At 38.6% G+C, this 25,037-nt stretch overlaps 1 protein-coding gene across 2 annotated transcripts in view; it reads left to right on the top strand.

Annotated features, from left to right (window-relative positions):
* The window catches only part of col14a1a (collagen, type XIV, alpha 1a), a 201,746-nt gene that overhangs the window by 144,168 nt on the left and 32,541 nt on the right, over positions 1-25,037 (top strand). For both annotated transcript variants that reach the window (XM_036131224.1, XM_036131229.1), the window contains exons 33-39: positions 349-458; positions 6,080-6,238; positions 10,233-10,310; positions 11,489-11,575; positions 18,307-18,360; positions 20,326-20,421; positions 21,221-21,274. In XM_036131224.1, coding sequence (XP_035987117.1) covers positions 349-458; positions 6,080-6,238; positions 10,233-10,310; positions 11,489-11,575; positions 18,307-18,360; positions 20,326-20,421; positions 21,221-21,274 — 638 coding nt within the window. The remainder of the gene's footprint in view (positions 1-348; positions 459-6,079; positions 6,239-10,232; positions 10,311-11,488; positions 11,576-18,306; positions 18,361-20,325; positions 20,422-21,220; positions 21,275-25,037) is intronic.

Genomic DNA, 25,037 nt, shown 5'->3' with positions numbered 1-25,037 from the left:
TGTACCCACAAACTTGAACTTGTGTCCACAGCAGTGAAGACTTGGCAGTCCTAGAAATTGTATTCACAAGATTTGCACTCAAAGCTTCTAGATTAATTCACTTAAAACAATCTAAGCCAAACTATTTCTCAGGCTTATGTATATGACAACAGAATTGCGTGTATATTTCTATTGACATTAATTTAGATTGTTAAAATCCTGCACACATCTTTTTGACAGCTCTGTTACTCCATAAAATAACTTTTTTTTTTTTTTTTAAACAGCATAACCCATTTGAATCTAACAAACATTTATTCGGAACATAAAACTTCTCTAACTTCAACCCACATTATCTCTCCCTGTAAACAGGCTCTGGGAAAACATTGACATTCTTCAACCATGACTACAGAGGAGACTTCCAGACGGTTACGTTTGAAGGACCAGAAATCACAAAGGTCTTCCATGGCAGCTTCCACAAGGTTTGTTTCCAAAGTGTGTGTTCGCGCGCGTGAGTGTGTGTTGTGAACAAGTGTTTTTGAAATATAATTATAAAAGTAGCACAAAGTAATAATGGAGCTTTGGAAAGGTTTTAATATCTCTTTAACTTTTTTACATTTTTGTAAACATTCATGTTTCAACCACAAACTGCAATGGACTTTATCAGGATTTTATGCAAAAAGTATTAAAGATCTCTGAAAAGAATTGAAAAGGACAAAAACTTATTTTAGATGTTTTACAAATAAAAATATGAAAGTTGTTGGATGCTCCTTTAATGTGATCCCTTTTGATAAAATCAAGTGCTACTACTTTGTACAATTCAAGACATGACTGCCAACCTGAAGGAGCCGGAAGGAAAATATTTCTCAGAAAATCTGTTAAAAAGCCTTTGGTAACTCTGGAGGAGCTGCAGAGATCCTCAGCTGGGAGTATCTGTTGGCTGAAAGCCATTAGATATTTTTGATTAGTTTATTTTGTCATGAAGGGGACACAGGAAACAATCCTGGAAGAAAACTTCCAAGAGGTTTCAAAACAAAAAAACAAAGACTGGGACAGGGGGTCATCTTCCAGTCGAGAAATTATCTTAAACACACAGCAAGAGCTACAAAGAAATAGTTTAGATCATCTGTTTTTACCGTTCCTCATACTTTTATAATTAAGTAATTTATTAATCTATTTCTATTTATTTAGTTTGATCATTTCTAGATTTTTTTTTAAGCGGTTAATCTGTTTTTACCTCCTGTACAACACTTTGCATTCCACCTATCTGCATGAGAAGCGCTCTACAATTGCAAATGATTGATTGGTTGATGGGTTAGAATTCAAACCTTAATCAATAATCGAGGCCCTGTCCATACAGAGATTAACACCGTAAATTTTCATAAACGATTAGGAAAAAATGTGCGTCACATACAGCACAACACTATAGGTTGTCAGGGGACACATTGTGTAGAGCGGGCTCATGCAGAGCGAGGCCAGGGACGCTAATAAAAGCCATAACTAAGCTGATATTTACCTCGGCATGAATGTGTTTGTTATTATTTGTGAGACTGAGGTTCATGCAGATTACAGAGAGAGGAAGCTACAATGTCACAATTTAAGAAAAGATCTGGCTTGCATGTACACACCGAAAAACGAAACCAACGTTTTGAAATCTATTTACTCTAGGACCCGATTTAAAAAAAAATCATCGTGTACGGTCTCCCAAAATGCCGCATCCATGTGGACGCACAACCTAAATAACAAAATACCTTTGTGGATACACTTAATCTCGTCTTAGATTCTCTGGCAAGACTTGAAAATGGACGTGCATAGATGCTTTCCATGGAATATGTCTGAGAGCAATCCATTTAGCAAAGAATAAGTGAATGTTTCCTTCTCCAGATGTTCTGGTAGAAACATGCCCCAAAAAGACTTAGCTAAGGTGGTTTCACAAAGTATTGACTTGGGCAGGGTGAATACATTTGCACCCCGCACTTTTCAGACTTTTTTATTTGTGAAAATAAAATTAAAACAAAAACTTGTTGGCTCGTCACAATATATATATAAAAAAAAAACACTTGAAGTTTTTAGTACAAAATATAAGAAGGATATACAAAAATTTGTTCTGTAAATTTCTGTACAAAGTTAATAAAAAAGAACGGTTAGATGGTACATTTCCAGAAAAAGCTTCAGAGAGCTGCGGTGAAACTGTGCTGAACGGAGAGGAGCTGGTGGAGCTGGACCGTTGGCTACAAGCAGCTGTGAAGCACAGAAAACTCTGGAAGATCCCACAAGTATTCAGATGTTTTTGAAGTTTTACAGTTTTAGGCTGGAGAGATTTTCAAAACCTCCTGGGTTTGGATTTCTATAATTATTTTGTCAGCACTGTTGTACGGAGTTTGTAACTCCAACCAAAGAGTCCTCTTTCCTTCCTCAGTCCCTGTCTTTACTGATTTATTCCCTTTTTAAAGCGAAGTACGAATGAACCATCCACACAGGAATATGTGGGGAAAACTTAACTTTTAAGCAGTCTCTATGCGCTTTCTAATTTAGCTTCAGTGGGTATACTATTAAGCAGAATCTTTTTGATTAGATATTTAACATAGTCAATTTTCATGTAAATTATGTAGTATTACCCTGAATAGCAGCAGCAAAGTCCAGTGAGATTTCTGCTGTAGAAAAAAAAACTTTATTTCTGTTTATGAGTTTTGAGAACAATTAAAAAGGAAAATGATTGAATATACAGGGATGCCTGTGTGGGAAAAAAAATGACCGTCTTGATTTTGGTCTCCATAGGCTCAATAAATTACCAATGCAGACTGCAAAACTCCTTGATCAGTTCACGGTGAGCAATATTCAGTCCTCAGAGATGTTGTCTGGAAAGCTTTCACAGTTTGGGAGCCATATTGCCAACAGGGAATGATGTTCTATTAGACTTGTTAGGGTTTTAAAACGAATGCATTGTTCTCCTTTAAGGCGTAGCTGTTTTAAACTGTCTTAGTACATTTTGAGTACATTTCTGCTAAAAACAACCTCGCAGCCTTTAGTTTTCCATTCCTTATCTCAAAATGTGCGGGAGTTAGCTGTCCATCATTCAGTCTTTTGCCTTTGTTGGAGAACATGGCAATGTTCAGAGAAGGAACAGATGCAAGGGGACTGCCAAACCAAAGGAAGTGTTTGCCTCTATTTAGACAGGATGACAAGTGAATAAGAGGAATGTTCGTGAGCGTGAGCTTGTTTGTGTGGCCTTTAGAAAAGGATTACCATATGAAGACGCCGTGCATTAAAGCAGGAAACCCAGTAGGATCTGTCAAAGCTTACTGAAGCGCACAGCCACAGACAGGCCGACAAACTCAGGCGGAGAGAGAGAAAACAGAAACAGGTGAAAACAGAGAACACAGGAATAAATAGAAATGACTGAGAGGTTTAGTCGCAAAGAAAGATATAGTTGTAAAAATGTAGACACAAAAGGGAGAGGAGAAGCTCGTCTTTGCTGTAAATCACACGTTGCTCAGAGCCATAATATTCTCCAGCGGTGTATGAATGCTATTTTTGTATCTTCCCAAATGATTAAATGCTTCACATTAAAAAGTCATGTGAGCTTAAAACTCTTTCTGTGTGCTAAATATGATAGTTCTGGAGACTGGCTTTAAAGGGTTAGCTGTTTTCTGGCGTACAGTAACACAATCTCTCAGGATGTAATTAGAGATACTGTGTGTTCATACACCATTAACATTTTAAAAATCATATTCCAAATATGTAAGATTATACGAGTGAGTGACTCTGATGCCAATCCTTCAAAACAGCCTTGATCTGGACGCTGAGCCATTATTATTCATGAGTAGGACTGAGGGTCGGACTGCTTTCTTTCTAACTTCTGATCCAGTTTGGATTGATTCTGATTTGATGATATATTCACTTTTATTCACTTCCCATTTTCTTTTCCACTGCCGTCTTCAGGTGACCCCACAGATATTCTGGCAAATTTAGGGCTGAACTCTGACCAGGCTATTCCAAAACTTCATCGGTCTATCCATTGTCTATACACTTATACAATATATACACTGTGGTTTTTGCAAATAACCAGATGTCAAGAAAACGCTACTGGTGTGGCTGAACTTTATTTCCTACTAAATAGCTTCAGAATAACGGATGGCAGGTGTGAGCTCAGGGAGACTGAAGCTTTGCATCCTTAAAGTTGTGCAAATTAGACCTTTTTGATTCAATTTCAGCAGTTAAGAATGCAGGTTATTGCGCCTATTTAGATTTTTACATCATTGCTTTTTTAATCAGTTAAATTGACAGCTGTGTATAAACTGTTGAGAGTCACTATATGTTACTTTACTTTATCTATAACTAGAAAAGAAATGCAAGAGGTGTTTTTATCTATAAACGTTAAATTGTCTTTGAACCCAGGTCTGCTCTTGTTCTGAAATGCAATCATATGAAAAAAACATTAATCAATTAAATTAGCCAGCATGTGATTTTGCTTCCTGCTTCTTTTGGCAAGATCATTTTAGTTTTACAAAACTGAAATGTGCAAACAAACAAGTTTTCATTGAGCATGAAGGCCAGAGTCTCAACTGTTCTACATGCAGGATAATGCTGAAATATACAGAGAGGCCTGCACATACACACACTCATGCTTATATACTATATGGACTTTTCCTTGCCCTGAACTCATTCCCTAACCACTAATATTAACCTTAACAGAATGTCACTGAATACCAGCCAAATGTCTGCACCATGGAGGATTTTGATTAGGTTTTAATTCACAAAAGCTCAAAACACATCAGGCCCAGTGAAATATGCAGTCTGAAGGACACCACTACAACTATGAGTAAAAAAAAAAAAAAAAAAAAAACTTGTTCACACATCGGCGAAGGACTGGATTCTGGCTCTTAAATTCCCACTTTATCTTCTTATTATCCGCAAATAATTGACACATGCATTTATGCACCTTTGACATAGGGAGGTTGGGCATTTTTGTTAAAGATGAGCAAGAGCAAAGAGGTTATGAGGAAAAAAAAACATAATGGTGAAACACGGAGACGCTAATGGTCCAGGTTATTACTGTCCTTCACCAGAATGCCATGTCTTTCCTCATTAACTGTACAGCCATTTGGATGTGACGGTTCATGGGTCTGGCAATACTTTCCTCTAAGTAGGTAGTTTTAGCCCCTAGACATCCAGAACTCTGGCTGGATGGGGTTATTTGTTTGCTCATTGCATTTATCTAAAAGGGAAAGGTAAAACACCGGCACAGAGGAGTTTATGATCACTGTGATTATAGAGCTCATTTGCAGCACCTCTCTTTGGTAATATTCTCATACAATGATGTCCAACTTTATCCTGGCTCATCACGCCTGGTGTCAGCACTTGCCTAAAAACGTGTGCAGTAACCTTTTTTTTCTTAGCCGCATCTAACGCCTGTTCTGCTGAATCATAAGAACTAATCTAGAAAAAAAAACTGCTTAATACATTTTGGTTGTGCTTGCCACTTGGTGTGTAAAATCCAGTACCATTTATGCTGATGTTTTTGACATTCCTTTGACATAGTGACACAGAGAACCACAATCTGCCCAACAGTGACTACACATGTTGGGCATGTTGAACTGCGGGTGAATTTAAAGAAATGTTCAACATGATGAAAGACCGGGATTTCTATTCAAGATCATTTAAGGCTGCAAATTAGCTTTGGCTTTCACTTCTTTATTTTGAAAGCCAAAGCTAATTTTTCTTCATGCAGTCAGATCTCTGAGAAATTTAGATCACAAAATTGGAATAATTTTTGCAAAGGTTTGCCTTTAATTTCAAAGGGTTTATTTTAAAGGTGTATATATACTGTAGTAGTCGGTTAATTTCCACTGATGTTATGGTGTCTACTTTTGCAGTAATCTAACCTCTGTCTTAAAATGCAGTTTAGACCTTTTCTTGTTACTTAGTAAATGTGTCATCACTTGCCACCAGCTGAATGTTTATCCCTTCAACACATTTAGATCTAAGCAGGATTAAAGATAATTTCACTGCTTGACCAGTGCTGCTTTACTTTGATGTTTAGAAATTAGGCCATTTCTATCAGAACTTGTTTTCTGACCCTGTTTTTCGCTCTGCCGCACAGCTCCATGTAACCATCAGTAAGACGTCGGTGAAGGTGGTGTTGGACTGTTCGGTGGTGGGGGAGAAATCCATCAGAGCAGCTGGGAACATCACCACAGATGGAGTCGAGGTCCTCGGGAAAATGGTTCGGTCCAGAGGCAGACGGGACAGCTCTGCTCCAGTCAGTACTGATCCTTTTCTGTTTTATACTCAAAAGATGCAAGGAAGGCAGATAAAAGGGAGGGAAAAGTGTCCACTGTTGACATTTACAGATAGAAAAATTACCAAATATTTTTGTGAAAAACACCTTGTGCCCCCGAAATATTCCAGGAAGGTACAGAAATGTGTGAGCAATTACTCCCAGGAATAATGGCAACAATAAATATTTTGTGGGGAGTCGGTCAGTGGGAGTTAATTTTATTTATGGCAAGTGGAAATTTGCAAAGTATCACAAAGATATAAAAAAGGGAATTTTGGCAGGCATTGGTAGGTAAGAAGGTGAGATATCCTGCTGGAAATACAAAATGCTGTTATAGAACCAACATAACATGTTTACTTTTACCTGTTTATAAAACGCAAAGCATTATTCAGCATGCATGGTTTTGTTTCAAAATGTCAAGTGTCCCTAATTTGAACCTTATTATTAGTAGTAGTAGTAGTAGTAGTAGTAGTAGTAGTAGTAGTAGTAGTAGTAGTAGTAGTAGTAGTAGTAGTATTTATTGGTCAAAGTTTCATCTTGTCTTGTTAAGAAGTTTGTTCAGAGAGAAATCTGGTAAATTAATAAAATCTGAAAGTGTAATGGTCCCTGAAAGCGAAAGTGTAACATAAAGTGCAGATTTTAGAGAAAGCGTTAATAAATATGGTGACACACAAAGGGCCTGCAACAGTTTTCATACCCCTTGAACCTTACGCATTTTGTCATGTTTTACAAAAAAATCTTTATATATTTTATTGTGTGTGTGTGTGTGTGTGTGTGTGTGTGTGTGTGTGTGCGTGTGTGTGTGTGTGTGTGTGTGTGTGTGTGTGTGTGTGTGTGTGTGTGTGTGTGTGTGTGTGTGTGTGTGTGTGTGTGTGTGTGTTTTACATTTATTTTAGAAGAAATAATTCCACTGAGATTAAAAATCTATATTCTGGCCAAGACACCATATAATCAATTCAACGTAGTGCAAAACTGCAAAATCTGAAAGTATGCATTGTGTTCAGCAGGCAATGAGTCAATACTCTATAGAACCTCGTTTATTAGCATTTATAAATTGCACGTCTTTTAGGTTTGTCTCTGCCAGCTCTAAACCCCAGAGGATTGAAATTTTTGCCCACAGTTTTTTTTTTTTTTCCATCTGCTCAAGTGGAGGACATCTTTCACCATCAATTTTCCTGAATAGATTGAATAGATTCTCCGTTGGATTTAAGTCCAGACTTAAATCATGAATATTCTGAATCATTGCATTGTAGCTCTGGTATTGAGTCTGTGGTCACTGGACTGCTGGAAGGTGACCGTTGCTGAAGGACAAAAAAGGTATTCACTTCTCTGTTGTAGCTGCAAGGTTTAATTTATGTCTTTGCCCTTTGTATTTCATTTTGCTGGGACCTGGGGAGTGTTTTGAGAAGACATTAGGACAGAAGTCTCCCCTTGGTTGAAGGTCTAGTTTTGTCTCCTTCCCATGAGAAACCGTTTTGTGACATCTCGCATAGATAACACTGGCATATAAGGGACGGATTAGTTTTGTCCAGTTACAGCAGACCCCACCCTCTCCTGGACATGTGTCCTATGTTGTTCTCTTTCTCATGAGAGGATAATAAATTCTGACTTTGATGAAATCAGCTGCTCTGTTAGGTCTAGGGTTGAGTCTTTGTGGAGACGTTGTGTTCAGGGTGATGTGCAGTGTTCATTTTCAGCCACCTGCAGCATGTTCAAGTTTAAAAAGTTAAGTTTTAATCTAATCTGCGCACCTTCCATGTGTTTTGTGCTTGCTGTGTTCTCTGTCTTGCAGAAAACGTTTAACAAACCTCTGTGGGCTTTCTTTAAAAAGTTGGCAGACCACTCTGTGATCTATAAGTCTGGCTTGCAGAGTCCAACGGATAACTAACAGCTGTCCTACAGTTGTCCTTCAGATTTTCCCACATGAGCCATGGATCTCTGTAGGTTTTTCAGAGTTATTGTGGGCCTCTTGACTGCTTCTCTAATTAATGGTCTCCTTGCCTGGCCCCACTATTCAGGTAGCCAGTCCAGCTTTTATTTGGACAATAAAGCTCAAGAAATTTACAGCAGATCCACATAAAATTAAATGAAATGTTGAGTTGTGAAAAGAAAGCCCCAAAGGGGATATTATACAGCATAAATCTTACAACAACTACCTTAAATTTATAAAGTGGATAAACTTAGCCATGACTTTGCAGGTTCACAGATGTCTTATTCTGTCCTTTATTAACAATTGCTTAAACGGTGTTCAATGATATGTTCAAAATGTGTTTATTTAAAAAAAAAAAAAGTTTTACCTAAACCTACTTTAAAGTTTTCTCCACAACTTAATGACATGTCTGCACTGATCGCTGGTCTTTGTGATGCTTCAAAGAGTAGCTAGATGTATACGGGATTCAAAGTAGGGCTGTGGATAAAAATCGATACAAAGATTAATATGGATGTTTTTAAAAAACAATTTAATATCGATATACCTCCCAACCCCTAAGGGGTGGTATTATAGCGTGCATTACTGTTCACAGTGAGGAAGTGCAAGCGAGACGAATTTGCTGAACGGCCGAAAGGATTTTAGAAGCGCCTCTGTCCCTAAAATCAGACATTTGGGCACATTTTTGGTTTCTGTGATACGTTAAATGCATTGAAGCAAATACACTTTATTTTCCTGTTAATATATCAGCGTTCAATACATTGACCATAAATCTAATATTTGTCTGGTTTTGTTGATTGGATGACTTTGAGCATTAATTTGAAAGTAATAAATATCGATATTGGAGTCAAATCAAATCAAGTTGAGCTGTATCGAGAATCGTATCGTATCGGCTCATCCTAGATGATACCCAGCCCTAATTCAAAGTACACACAAGTGCACTCTATTGGCGAATTAGCTGAGTTCACAAGGTAGATGGTTGCCCTAGATTTTTATTTAGGGGCATTAATTGGCTTAATTGTCATGTATCATGTTCCTTCCAGTCCAACATTATGTGCTACTTACTGTTAGTCTATCACATGAAATATCCGTAAAGTACATGGAAAGTGGTTGTAACATGACAAAATGTTGGAAGAGCTCAAAGGGTGAAAAGACTTTTGAAATAGTGCTGTGCAATAACATGTCCCAAGACCCTGAATGGATTATAAAAAAAACCTGGGTCTTTATCTTTCAATATCAGTGAAGCTTTCCCAGACATTTCAGGGTTATTTTATTCTAAGACCCTTTATTATGTTGCACAACGGGCAGACCAAAATAAGAGTTTCACTCAATTCTGCTTTTCATTCTACAGAAACTGAAAACACAGTTTTTCTATAAATCTTCCTTTTTACTGACATTACCTTCTTTCAGTGTATTAGGTTCTAACAAGTGTTTACTTTTTACATTTCCTAATACCTGTTGCTCTACCCTGCATCATACTGTGTGTCCCTGGGTAGATCAAGTTCTCCGCTACAGTTTAGATTGTTGAAAGGATTGTTGAAATGAAACAGCGACGGAAAGAAAAACAGATTTCCATCTAAGTCTGCAGTCATGTATCAAAGCCTGTTATGTCTCATCTAGAATATATTTAAACTTTAAAGATAAAACTGCTACTGTCTGGTTTAACCTAGATGGGAGTTTTTACAGTGTCAGTTACTTTTATTACTTTATGTCTGAGGCCAGCTTTTATTATAATGTAAACTACTTTTCTATTAAAACACAGTTTAATAGTCATCAATTTCCACTGAGCTGCGTTTGCTTTCCAGACTTGATTGCTTATGATGTCTGTATTCTTGAGAGCGTTTCTTCTGAACATTGTTTCAGTTAAACACTTTATATAAAAGGGGAATGTATATGCAATGAAGTAATCAAATCAAATCCCTTGATTATGATCTAGTTTTTACTCCATGTCTGTCCTACAGTATCACTGTGTTTTGAAATGTCTATTTTTTTTATTATTTTTGTAATAGTAATGAAAATGGTTTTGTGTGTGTGTGTGTATGCTTACAGTTTCAACTGCAGATGTTTGACATCATCTGCAGCACGTCTTGGGCCAGCAGAGACAAGTGCTGCGAGCTGCCAGCTTTGGTAAAAAAAACTAACACAACACAAAAATCATTTCCCAACATTTTATTGTTGTACAATTCAGTTTAAATTGTGTATGATGTTGGAATGTTACTATTGTAACATTCCAACATCATTATATGATATCATATACCATCATTATATATCATGACATATAACATTATTATATATCATGTTTTATGGCTATGTGTTGCATATAAAGATATGTGCTAACATTTTATAGCTGATTTCCAATTTCTGCTTTTTGGGCGTTTTCTGTTTTTGTTTTGTGTAGCTTTTGTTTGCTGACATTGATTTTCGCCAATTATGATTTATGTTAAAAATCGACAGTATGAGAAAATATAGCAATACTATTGATAATGCTGTTTTCTAGGCTGTTGTTGGGATTACGAGGCGATACATGTATAAAAGTTGTTTCCATAATAAAGGGTAAGACTAAGTAATGACTAAGGTAAAGTCATTATTGAGCCAGCTTCTTTAGTTTAGCATGGTTAGCGCTGCTAGCATTACTTAAACAGCAATCTCCATTTGTGGATCCTCAACCTAACTGAGATTTCCAACAGGCTGCCAAAATTTCCAAACCCGGCATCACGGACAGAGGAAAAAAAAAGCTCAAAAGGATAAAACAAAACAATTCTGTTTAACTCCATTCAACCTTCCTGTTATCTGCTAAAACTCTTACTCTCTCTCTCACAGTTTGCATTGATTCCAGACATGTCTCGACGTGTCTCCATAAAAGATAGTTTCCTTTTAAAAGCAGCACTTCTTTGAGTGTTCTTCATCAGTAAAGGTGTCCATACTGTTTCTTGGCCTACAGCCTGGTGGGGATATAGTCAAAAGATTGGATTTTTGAGCATCCTTCTGGCCAGTCACTGGTCAGGGACAATCAAACTAAAAGTCTTTTCTAATAAGTGTAATTTTGTCTTACCTTCAGTTTATAGGACTGGAGTTAGAGACTACTGGTTTGTACAGTCAGTTAATTGTAATCAGCTGTATTAGTAGGTAAGGGTGTTAGCAAACACTGCTGTAAATTTAGAGATATTCAACAACCAGAATTAGTTGGTCAATGATGTGTATAGTACCATTGTTGGGTTTGCTGGCAAAGTTGGGCTGCGTCCTTTCTCAATATATTGCAATGATATACACACTGAATCTTTCTGTTTGTGTATGTGTGTTTTCAGAGAGTGGAAGAACAGTGCCCTCCCCTGCCTCATGCCTGTACCTGTTCCCAGGAGAGCAAAGGACCTCCAGGACCATCTGGACCCCCTGTAGGAACACCAGTTTATTTCTCTGATTTTGTTACTCATTACTGTGCTCCACACAGTAGTTAGTCTACCTATAATTTTGTTTCTCCAGTCTTACAAGAAAACAAGTCACTGTTAACAACTGTTAACACTGTATGAGACACTAAACCTCTGGTATCATGCCCTTCAAACCAACGAGAGCAAAGTAGAGATTACACAGAGAACCTAGTTTGATGACAACACATAGCCACATATCTTTTTGTTAAACACTGGAGTGGAAGGTTTATAGTTAGGGAAGGTTTTAAAGCCACAGGATCTGAGCATCTTAGACCCATTATCTAGTATACACACCTCTTTATAACAAAGTCATTCTGAGTCAAATGTAAGACTATCTGACTGGCTGTTGATGCTTAGGTCAAAGTGGACCACCAATGCAAAAGTATGAAAAACACAGCAGCAAATCCACAGGATTGGCAGGAGAAAAAGGAAAAAAAATAGAGCTATGCAAAAATAAATCCTGGCATATTTCAATGAACTGAAGTTTGATGTTCTAAAGCCAAGTGCAGCACATGGGGTTCTGGCTGCCAAGGGTGGCTCCACAGGCATTAAAGGTGTGCGGTTAGTTTTTCACAAGTCTAAATTGATCTTCTTTAGATTTATCTCTTCACTGAAAGGTTTTTATTTAATTGAGCAGCAAGGAGTTGAATCCCTTTCTAGATCATCCTCCTTTTCTGTGATCTACAAGTGTTCTTTGCACCCCGCAGTCAGCTAAAAAGTCCCGACATGAAACACAGAACAATATCATGCTTCTAACCCAACTCGGGAGATAATTAATAATAAGTTACCACTATGGGGAGTAAAGTGTAATTTGGGATTTCTCCTAATACTGTTTTGTTTTGGGCTAGTTGGGCACATATCCATTTGCAGAGCTGCAGGGTGGATTCCGGATGTGTGCACACAGAGAATAATTCATGAAAAGTGTTACATAGACTTCTAAAAACAGCTATAAGGTCATGCTTGTAAGGTCAAACTGTGTAGTTAGAGTTGTGTATTAGAAATGCATTTCCTCTATAGATGTTTAAGTCTGGGGTATAGCGTTGCCAGACGTCTTCAGAGAATGGAAAGATCTAACAAACATCCCTTAGATTTTTATACCATCACTACAGGCAGACTACAACATTTGCTTCGGTTCATTTAATCACTGGATGCCGCTGCGTGTTCTCAAAAATTAGAGGCTGAAGAGAATCTATGGAAGAAATGCATTCTGCAGCTAAGATAAGGATGATCCATGGAGGACCCAGAAAGAGACGTCTAGATCACTACGAGTGGAATCTCCTCTTAGCCTCAACAGAGGTCCCCAAACCTACTCCCCACCCAGGCAATCCTGTCTCCCCACTCTCTCCACTCAGCATAGACTCACCACTCCTGGATTTCACTAACATGAAAAACCTTCTTAAGAGCAGAATTCAACTCACACCACACCCAAATCCAACATTTTCTCCACATAACCCCTATTATTGTCAAGCCCCTGGCACTAAACCAGCATCTAACCAAAGTTGCCAAGCCCCTCAACACCCCCCCACCCCCCACACACCTCCTACACACAATCTGTCTCCTCCGCATATCAAGGATGACGAGCCTGTTTGTGTTCATGATGTTCCAGAAACAAAATGATATTTTCAGGTTCCAGGCTGGTAAGACTACCAGCAATGCTTATTTCCAGGAAAAGTTTTGGCCCCTTATGGGGGAATGCTGTAAAATATATGTGTGCTAATAGAAAACAGAAAAAAATAAACTAATTAAAAAAAGTAGACAACACTTAAACTTAAAATGTATTCGTTGTCATTTCAACTTCCCACAGAAAAAGTATCGACCACCAAGTCACTTGAACTGGCTATTGAACATTAGGTCTTTGTTTGGAAAATAAATTTTAATCAATAATGCATTTCTGAGCATAATCTTAATGTTATGTTTTCAACAGAAACATAGATGAAAATAGTGAGCCACCTACACTCATAGACAGCGTCCCACAAATGCAATTTTCTAAGGCTACATCCATACAGAGCCGCAACGTTTGAGCAGAAAGATGAAACCGCATGAAGCCGGCAGATATAAGCGAAATGGTATTATTTTAGACAGAAAGAACTAAAAAATGGGTATGTGAAGAACTAAAGGTAATATTTCAGATGGACTATCGTATCACGTCACACCGCATCTCTCTATATTGTTCTCCTGTCTCTTGTTTACATAGCCAGACCGGCCACACATGTGTGTACGTGCATGTGAACAGCTGCCACTCAGGACTTAGCCCCTTCCTGACCTAAAATACCACCGTCAGAGCAGCGCAGCATTGGAGCAACAAGGCGGGGGATCACCCCCAGCAGATCAAAATGTTCCCTTGCCAACAGCATTACAAAGTTATGAGTTACTTCTTCACTAGGAACATTCCTCTGAAAGGTGCCGCTGTTTTGCTGTGTATTTATCTGTCACAAGTATGCGAGTAAGAAAGGAAAGGAGGGCCTGGGTGGCAGCCATAGTGGAGGTAATGAAAGGCGCGACTTGTCACACATCTTATGTTGGTCTGCAGACAGTGCTCAAGCACCCTGTTGTGGTGAAATATTGCTTATTGCTCTTTTAAAGCTGCCATAGGCAATTTTGAGAAAATTGTACTTAGGCTGAAAATGTTAACAAGCACACCTTACAGGCTCCTCCCCCTTGCTCTCTGGTGCACTACAGCCCGCCCTCCACAGCTCCTCCCCCACAGCTGAGCCTGCCGTGCTGCTCCAGTGTTTACCTGTCTTTGTTTTCTGAGCAGGTGCCGCCCCAGAAAGTGGCAGTTTTCCTGTAAAGCAGGTTGTTTCTCCGCGCACCTGCAGCCCACTGGCAATCTTGAGCTTGAATCACAGTAGTGTAGTGTACTGTGCCGGGGAGGGGGTGTGAGCAGCACTTACACAAGAGTGATTGACACTGCTAGCAGCCAATCAGAGCATTCTTCCTAGCTCTGATTGGTCGTTTCTGACAGGGAGCGGTGTGTTTCTGCAAATGGCAGGAGGAGCACTGGGAGGATCTTTTTTCCCACTAATTATTTATCTCACATTTTACTGTCAGGACACAGTGACAGCTTTATGTTAGAAATACATTTATACAGAAGTTACCTACTGCCACATAAATAGGCATTGTAACGCCTATGCCACACCAATGAGTGGCGTGGTAACGCCCATATAGTCACCATGATGTTAGAAAAAGGAAGGAGAGCAGCGAGAAAACAATAAATGCAGGAGAGGGAAAAGAAGCATTTGTGTGCTGACTCACAACAAGGCGGTCTTCACAAACGCAATAGAGGAGCAAAATGTGTTAAAGTGTAAAATGCACTATAAATTGAATAGTGTCTGAAACACAACTGGAACTCAGAGTCCACAACTTTTGTTGTTTTTTGTTAGCGTATGCGTGATAAGGGAGGGCAAGGTCTACATTGGCTCGGATGCTCAAACATGCCATTTTGTAGCTGGTTATGCAGATAGGGCTGTCAAGACAGAGCCGCTGCGGGGGGTTGGCTTCAGACTTATCCACTCTGGGAGGAGGTTTCAATTATTGTCAGTTTTGTGGCTGCTTTGTCTGGATGGGACCCCCATACAACCAAGAAATTAGTTGGAGACACACAAACCTGGCTTTGTCTGGATGGATTCTAAGTCAGAACAGGGATCATAAGAAAGGGGGAGGGGTGGCCTCCTTGGTTCATAATTCAGCGTAGCGTAAAAAGATGTTCTTGGGCATATTTGACTCTTGACCATCTGGCTGTCTAGGAAACCCAGTTGCATGCTCTGAAAGCATACATGGCCTGTGACTTCTACGGAGTGACTTGGACAATGTAAAAAGGACAAAGTGATCTGTGAAGTGGAGGTTCATGGTTGCGTGTCTTTTTGTGAAACTATCAACTGAAAAAGAAAAAAATTATCTGAAAATAGAATGATGCATCATTCTATTTTCTGCAATTGCATAATTCTTATTTTGCAGTGTCTTTCTGTTCCATTTGTTGTTTTTTTGTGTTTTGGAAATTACATCATTCAGGTGTCTGCAGCGCATTTGGCTGTGTGCTGTGCTGTGCGTTTGCCTCTGTTGGCATCATAATTATGCACCAAGTTGAGTCTTTCTCTGTCAAGTTTGAAGTACAATTCAAGAGTAGTGCCAAACCATTTATCCATTGAACCACATTAAAAAAAACATTAACTACAACTCAGAGGTATTATATTGGGGTTAATTATCAAAATATGCGTTTAAACCAGATGACCAATGTATAAAAAAATAGTCACCATTAATAAAGCATATACCTGTGTTTTTTTTTTTAATTTACAAAACTTAGAAACCCTTTTTAATCTCTGCCATGCAGACTGAGTCAGGTAAATCCTTGCTTCCTTGATCTGATGTTCACCTTTATGTTATGATGAATGTCTTTTACTGTTTCAAACAGCAGCAGAACTCTTCTGTTTTTTATACTTCACATTTTATTGATTGCCTCTATGTTGTCTGATTTGACTCAGACGCAGTTCAATACTCAACAACAGTCAACAATCAATCCAGCATTTGGAGAAGGAGGCGTGCCCGACCTGCCATCTCCGATTGTTGAAAATTGGAAAGTGCCCATGCTGGCTTAGATCCAAGATGTAAATTTGTCTTTGGCATCAAATTACATAGAAAATCAGAGAGCTGTGTTTTTCTTTCATTACTGGTGGCCCGTGTGCAAATCCAATCGTAATTATTTGTTTTACTCCTGCTGGAAGCTAATTTTAGTTGGGGGTTTTGTTGCAGGTTTTGCTGCGAATGAAAGGCTCATACTGTTTTGAAAATGCAAAGCAGATGTGTTCTTCTTTTCAAACATTAATTCACAAATGCACAGCTGATGTGCCAGATAGTATCAGTGCAGAGCACAAAGTCCAACCAAGTCCAAAATGGATGATACCAACGTTTCCAGCTTGAATTTGAGTTAATGAAGTGAACATTTATGTATCTGTTGAGGAAGAAGTGAGGAGAAATCTCTGAAAGCAGTAGCTTGGAGATCTAACAAACAAGCACCCTATGACAGGATTTTAAAGCACCAAAGTCGAGCTTTAATCCATTACAAAGGAAAATGACCAACATGACCAAAGCTGTAGTTAAAAACACTAAAATTCTGGCAACATTAAATTGTTAATCTCTACTCCAGTTCTTGCCAACACTGTTGCTCAGGTGTGCACAGGAACATTTCAGCCCTTTCGCCTCAAGAACTATCACCAGAAAAGCCTGCATCAGCGAGCCATGCTTTAGGAAGTCTCACTTTTACCCAGTGAATCAGTTTTACTTTCCCTCTAACTGGTTAATTTACATAAGTTATGTAGCTGGCAAACCATTATTCCACTTTACATGTTGCCTGATCAAGTTTATGCTCACAAACATCTGCCGTCATCTCACTGGTCTAGCTGGTTGTTGCTGTGACATGAACAGCATCATAGATAGTTTCCTCTTGTTTGGGTCGGCCCGTCTCTTAAAATCTGGATTCCAATTGTTTGTTAATTCAACCGTGAAAACAGTGTCTTGCAAATGTATTCACCCCCTTCGCTGTTTTTCATGTTTTCTCGCCTCACAATCTGGAAAAAAAAATGAGCTTGCTGTTTGTGCATGTAAGAGTTTTCAGAACATCCCTACAACTTTGAAGCTATGTTGTTTTTTGTGAAACAAACAAAATAACAAAGCTTCAGCTTGCTCTGCAGCTCCTTCAGGGTTACCTTTGGTCTCTGTGCTGCCTCTCTGATTGATGCCCTCCATACCCACTCTGAGTTTTTGCAGGACGTCCCTCTCTTGGCAGGTTTGTTGTGCTACCCTGAGCTTTCCATCTGAAGATGATGGATCTGATGGTGCTCCAGGGGAACATCAAAGATTTGGATGTTTTTTATGAACCCCACCCTGCCTTGTACTCCTTAGTAAGATTGTCCTGGACTTTTTTTTTTTTGGAGAGCTCCTTTGTTTCCAATTGTTTCTTAATCCTGGGGCGAAAATTGGGACTTGCAAAAGTATTCACACCCATTGCCATGTTTCATGTTCTGTTGCCTCACAACCTGGAAGTAAAATAGATTGTTTGAGTGTTTGCACCATTTCTTTCACTATAACTTTGAGATTATATTGTTTTTGTTTTTTATTGTGACACAAACAGACAAAACGGACAAAATAACAGAGAACCTCAGTGTGTTTAACTGTTCACCCATTCTGGATTGATGCCTCTTGTTTAGTGGTGCTGCAGCCTCTGTGGCCTTTCAGAAAAGATGTTTATACTGACAGGTCATGTGACCCTTAGATTGCACCCAGGTGGACTTAATTTCTCTAATTATGTGACCTTTGAAGGAAATGGGTTGAACCCGCACTTTTTAGGGGGGCTTCATAGCAAACTTACACTATTTTGTGCATAAAATAAGATAAGAAAATATTTAAATTACAGGTTGGAATTTAAGAAAATAGAGAAATGTCCAAGGGGACAAATACTTTTGCAAGGCACTGTATGTTTCCAACAGAAATGTTATTTCTGGGGGGTGACAAATCATCTGCATATGTTACTCACTTCCTGTTTATAAGAGAGGTGAAGCTACAGTTTTGTTTTTTTTAGTGTTCTGAAAATTTTGCTTTTATAATTACCTTTCTGCTTTAAATAACAATGCCAAACGTGATCGTTACCATCAATATGTATAGATTTAATAGCTTAAACACATTTTTTTTATCCTTGGTTTCAGGGTGGTCCTGGCATAAGAGGAGCCAGAGGAGACAGGGGGGAACCAGGAGTGACGGTTAGTAATGTGTAGATCCTTACCTAATGCTCAAAAATACAAAAAAAGGGCAGCATTGCTTTAATGTGTTCAACTTTCTTGTTATCTGCTCAAAGTCTCACTCTCTCTTTCTTACTTATTCTCTTTGCTGCCTTTTACTTTGGTCCGAAACACATCCACATCATGAAATTGGACAACTTTAAGTCTTCTTCTGTCAGTACCAGAGTCCACACCAAACGGTGTTGTTCACAGGAAACCTGGAAGCGTTCACCATAGTGCTTTCATAGAATTTTGGAAAAAAGAGGATTTTTTTTTTTAATCACCCTGTGTACAATCAGGGCAGATTAAGGTGAACATTTCTGATCAAAGTCACTAGTCATGTTTTCTCTGCGTCTCTACTAAAAATGCTAATTTGGTAATTCTATTTGATCTTTGCAGGCCAAACACCCTGATTGTCACAATCACTGTCTTTGGTCTGATACACACTTTTCAGTTATATATCAGAATATGATTAAAAGATTTGCCATGATTTTATCACCCGTCATTTTGGCCGGTGAATTATGTTTGTATTCATTCAGATGGATGAATACACATGGCTTCTAAGCTTTCCCAAGTTTTACTTGATTTTAAGTTCAAGAAATTTCCCAAGGTTTTTATTTGAAAATAAGCAGGAAGAGTCCTGTCTCTGCTGCTGAGAAGGACAAGTCTGCTCCCCCGCATGTTTGTATTGAGTGACAGTTTGCAATACAGGAAGTGTCCCCCACAGAACTAAACAGCCAACACATTGCGTCCTAAAATTTTAAGAATTGATCAAATGCATTTCAAATCTAAAAAAAAGCCATTTCCACCACAGACTGAGGGTGCCATGATTGGTTTAATTGCATTAGTTTTGCATTAGACAAACTTCTGAACAAATGTGTCCCCTTTTATATTTCCATTGACACATTTAATCATTAATTTTACCCAATTCAATCCTTAAATTAAAGTGATGCTACATTCAATAGATTACACAATTTAATGCAAACTAACATACATTGTATGCCTTTGTTTTTGTTCCTGGTTCATTTTTATACATCTGATCTGTGCTTTTTTTAGTGTTTTGCTTACGAATAAGAAACACATGAACCCAGAACTCGCACGGTTGAACAGTAAAATACAATAATAAACACAGTCAAAGATTGCTTTGGCTGCTGCTGCCACTGTACTGACACGCTACGAACACCACAAATCAGTTTTTGGTCCGCATGAGCCTCTCTGCTCTGGCTACGTTGGCAGGAAATCTGTCTGCACTTTTTACAAGAAAATGAAACTCCAACAGCAGTAAAAACCAGGCTATAGATGTAAGAAGTGTCCAAGGTAAATTCCTCCTGTAGATCCCACCATAGAAGCAGCCAATAGTAGCAAAAGACCCCCGATATCTAGAGGTGATGTTGGTTTGACATTTTGTCGAGTAGGTGCAACCCTCGCAAAACTGAAGCACTCTTTTATTAAGCCATTTAATGTAAAAAAAATATATATATATTAATTGTTTGAGATTGAAAGGGATAAAGAGATCTGGTACTTTTTTGTAAAGTTAATGTGTTGATCTTACACATGCCTAATCTAGAGGCTTAAAAAACTGCATGAAATTATGTGGGATAAAAGGGGCTTCTTGTGTCTCTGATCTCTTCTTAATAACAGAGCACAGAATAAAACCAAAGAAGCTTTAAAACAATTATTTGCTGACAATCAAAACCCAATATCACACAAATCAGCCACGCTAAATCTTTTTTGTGGCGTCCTTTGCACATCTAAGTTTTTTTATGTTTTATAGGGTGATACCAGCTTAATAAAACATTTTTGTTTTGTTTAGGGTGAGACCAATTGTCCAACTGGTTTAGTCTTTAAATCTTGAAGATACAGCCCTGACTCATCAACATTTTGCTTCAATCTATTTGATATCAGCCTTATTCTTTTGTTCTGTTTTTGTTTTTTGTTTTTTTACAGGGACCACAGGGACCTACAGGAGAAATTGGTCCATCTGGACCTCCAGGACCGCCCGGTCCTCAGGGACCAAATGGACACTCTATTCAGGGACCCCCAGTAAGTCTGTGTTTGTGTAGTCATGTCCTCTGAAATATAATATATGTTTAGTATTATACCACACTTAGAAAGGATAATGCCCTTTAAACACTTCACTTCATGATAGCCAGATTTAGCCATCAAGGCTAATATCCTTGATATTCATCAAGGCAATACCCTTACTGACAAAAGTAGTCTAAGGAACACCCAATATTTTTCCAGTAGTTTTAGTGCTGAAAAGATAATGGCTCATACATAAAGCACTTTGATTAGAATCAGAAGCTGTGATCCAATGGTTAGATCTATGGTACTCAAAAGGTACAAGTACATTTGGCTACCTTTGGTACCGCTAATTCCTCGGTGGGAATTAGGTATCACCTATTTACAATGCAAATTGGAAGCACATTAGCCATAATACAGAGCCTCAAAAGTCTACAAATACTTTTTGAATCAGGAGAACAGTTCAAGAATGGAAACTGATGCTAATGTACTCATAAAAAGTCTGTGACTATTTATCTGTATTCAGTTTACCTCTGAAGTTGGAACTTGGATCTGAGATTAACCTCAAGCCCACTAAGCCGTGTTCTAGTTGCAAGTTGGAAAACACTGTTGGATTTACAAAATGACAACAAAAAATAGATTTATAAAAAGATGTTGTACGTGTAGTTATGTGAATAAAAGTGGTTTACAAGGCACTTCTAGGATGTTGTGCAGACCCAGTAACTTCTGATGTAATTTAAATTATTTATTTGTTAATTGGCTTTCATTATAGCCACAAATACACTAGGTTACTCGGTGACAATGTTTTCTTTCTTCTCAGGGTACTCGGGGAGAAAAGGGAGAGAGAGGCGAGATTGGACCAGCAGGACCAGTGGTGAGAGCAGAATCTATGCTGAGCTCATGGACTCATTTATGCTTTAGTCCAGATAGACCATTTCTAGCCCAAGCTACTATGAGAATAAAAGGGATGTGAAATTCACTTTATGCGCATAATTAAAATTTTTCTTCAGTCAGTTAGAGGCATCTGCTTTTTTTAAATTTAAGAATCCCCCTCAATACCTCTATTTCTTGCTGTGTATCATTTGTTCATATAGACTAGGGGTTTGCAACCTTTATTACCAAAATAATTATTTTGTTTCCTAAAAAGTAGTCTGGAGCCGCAAATGGTAACTCAGCTTTTAAACCTTTAAAAGTTTTTATCCTTTTTTTATTATTATTTTACCTTTTTAAGAACAATATAATTCTACAAACACAAGTGCAGCATGTAGACCTACTTAAAAAAACACACGCCTGTTCATTCCTTTCGTATATAAAAATCTAAAATACCATGGTCAATTTTAACATAAAAAACGTAGTTGCAGTTTAGCTGATTACTTGTTTCGGTGTTCTCTCATCCTCTTTGGGTTTCTTTCTCGGCGTGCCATCAAGCACTTTGAACATACAACTAAAAAATAACTATATCGGCTCCGGGTCTAATTATTATTTTTTTTTAAGTAATATCCTATAAAATAGTGTTCATACCCGTTTAATGTGACTTCTGCTTCTGATGCTCCATGCTGGTCTTCCCTTTGTTGGAGCTGGAGGATGTAGTTCTGATCTTCATGCAGTAATGCTGGAGACATCTTGCACACATAAATACGATGAGCCAAATATGGACAGGACTCCTAATGCGTATTTTTACATGTTCATATACGGGTCAGGAGTGAGACCCCATCGGACTCAAAAACAAGTTTTTCACGTTTGGGGACACTTTCAGCATCGCTCCATTTGTGCTCTTTGTGCGAGAATAGCCTTCTGACATGAGACTGCTTCAAGATCTGCTGTCAGGCTTTTGAACTTGGAAACCCACAAGTCTTTATCTGCTACTTCGGTCAGTTTGATTTAATGTAAATACGGATATGTTCAGCAGGAATGGATTGATGTCCAGCAGTGTAATAGGGAAGGACAGAGTGTTTTTTCCCTTTCTGAACTCACAGAATCTTTCTCAAAATGTAGCTTGCTTTACTATAATCGCACCGTGCAAATATTGACAATTAATGCGATTGTGCTCTTCATTGAACTCTCCCAGGGATGGGAGGTGAGAGAGCGTACCTCTGGAGAACACCGTCATCTTGCACTCAAATGCCAGAACATCCTGCAGGGCCGTGTTTCCTTTTCCCTGGAGATTTTTATTCAGTGTGTTTGGTGATGTGTCATATCCGTCATGAAATAAAACTTTTCCAGCCAATTGAGGTTGTCTAGCTCAAGATAGCTGAGGCCTTAGCTTTCCAAGAATGTTTTCCCATCTTCCAGACAAGCAGCGAAGCATTTCAGCACGTCTGCCCTCGACAACCACTGAACTCTGTGGTGCAGCAGGAGATCCGAATATGCGCTCTCGACTTCATCTAGCGATGGACGAAGCTGTCGGTGGTTTAACCCGTTTGCAATTATTTTGCTCACAATCCTAATAACGAGATTCATCACTTCCACACACCCGGGGGGGGGGGGGGGGGGGGGTGTTTGAGCGCACAGAGCTTCCTGGTGCTAGATGCAGTAAAACATCATCTGGTCTCTATCCAGCGATTTGTGAAGTAAAATTAAATTCATTACTTTCATATTTGTTTATTTTATTTTTTCCTTTCCTCAAGGCCACGGGAGTCACAAAATAAGGCTTGCAGGTTGACGACCCCTGAGATAGATGGAGAGTTTAGCATTTTGAGAGTTTAGCGAGAGAAGGACAGTAAAATCACACACCCACCAAGGAGCATGAACATTCAGCCTGCATCATCTGTGTGTGTTGGAGGGGAGCTGTGCTGTTGTGTTGCCGACACACTCACACATGGACAGCGGGCAACCTAATGGAATCACTGAGATGTGAATAATTATCACTAACATCTCCATTATTGGGCAGTGAACCAATGAAAGTAATACTGAATTAATTTTATGGCATTCTCCTAAGGAGCCCGAAACACCAGCAAAGATGAAGTGAAAGTTTTAATAACTCGCCATAAAAGGATGGCGGGGGTTTGTCCTGCAAATTGTTGAGAAGTTTTAAGTACTCCTTTCAACAACAGCTATTTTGACAAATGCATTAAGAAAATATGCATGTTAAAAACACAACGGTTTCTAAAATACTTTTAGAAATTGTTGTCGGTGTCTGTCTCCTGTACTGTAATCTGAGACTGTATGAGCAACATTATGCAATATTTAGAAGTATTTTTTGTCACGTTGTTATTAGCAGCTTGGAGACGCTTCCTCTGCTGTGTCTGGAGCTTTGGGAGCGTAACCTTTGTTATGACAGCACTGCTCCTGGGTGTTTGTTTGCCAGATGCAGGGAGGTAAACTGATGTAGTCTGAAGCGCAGAGAAGATTTTCCAGATTGGTTTTACATTGAGCCACTTATTTCGCACACAGAGGAGATATTTTTGTCAGACTACTTTGTTTGACTAATGTTCCCCGTACCTGACGTCTCCCATAGCGCAACCCAAAACTATACTTCAAAAGGTATTGATTTATGTTGTGAGGATTTCTTTCACCACTTCTGCTGCAGATTTCCGCAGTTTGATCAATATGCATCGGTAGAGTTATACTAATAAACGCACATACAGACCTGTAGAGACAGTTTTATGACTTGAAAATTAACATATTATTTTTGTTGGACGCAGACTATCCTATAAATTAACTCTCTGAGTATCTCACAGTATCTCTCTGTTTGTGTTGTTGGTTAATATCTTCATAATATTAGTAGATATTATGTCTGCTAATAGAGCAGCATTCTTCATCTAATTGGGGAGTGGTCCAGATTGCTCTAGTGGAACTCATGTGCCTTCCTATTTTTACATAGAGTAAAGTCTTTTATCTGACCACTCTTCTATAAATCCCAGCATGTAGGGCTTATTGTGGTGCAATGGACAGATCCTCCAGTCTCTGCTGTGGACCTCTGCAGGTCCTTCAGGGTCCTCTGATAAGCGCCCTCCTCTGAAAGTCTTACTGGGTGGCCCTCTCTTGGCTGATTTGATATTTCAAGATGATGGATGTGATGGTATTCTGGGGGAACACCAAAGATTTAGGTTTTTTTAATATAACCTCATCCTAACTTGTACTTTGTCTCTGACTTGTTTGGAGAGCTCCTTGGTCTTCATGGTGCGATGCATCTTGTTTAAAGTTGCTGCAGCGTCTGAGGCCTTTCAGAAAAGGTGTGTTAATACTGGCAGATCATGTGACGATTAAACTGCACACAGGTGGACTTCATTTCACTGATTATGTAACTTTTGAATGTAAATGGTTGCACCAGAACTTTTTAGGTTGCTGTAGTGAAATTTCTCATTTCACTACAGCAACTTAATGATTTTGTGCAGATCCATTACATAGTAAAAGACTTGAATAACATTTGAATTATAGGTTGGAATGTAACAAACAGGTAAAAAGCTGAGGGGTGAAGCCAAGGCATTATATAATTCAACCTGTATGCATAATTTTAAACCTTGGTGGATTTGTGCACCAAATGTTTGTTTTATGTGTTTGCATTATATATTGGCAATTTATCCCCTTCTGGAAAATAGCCTTTCAAATGTATTTTTAAAAGCCCTAATTAATGAGTACATTCATGCCAGTGATGAGTATATGTAAACATCTGATCAGCTTTGTATTTTCTAGTA

The sequence above is a fragment of the Fundulus heteroclitus genome, chromosome 3 (assembly GCF_011125445.2).
Source record: "Fundulus heteroclitus isolate FHET01 chromosome 3, MU-UCD_Fhet_4.1, whole genome shotgun sequence".
Classification (NCBI taxonomy): domain Eukaryota; kingdom Metazoa; phylum Chordata; class Actinopteri; order Cyprinodontiformes; family Fundulidae; genus Fundulus; species Fundulus heteroclitus.
Note: the sequence above shows the minus strand (reverse complement) of the source record. Positions and strands in the feature narration are given on the sequence as shown.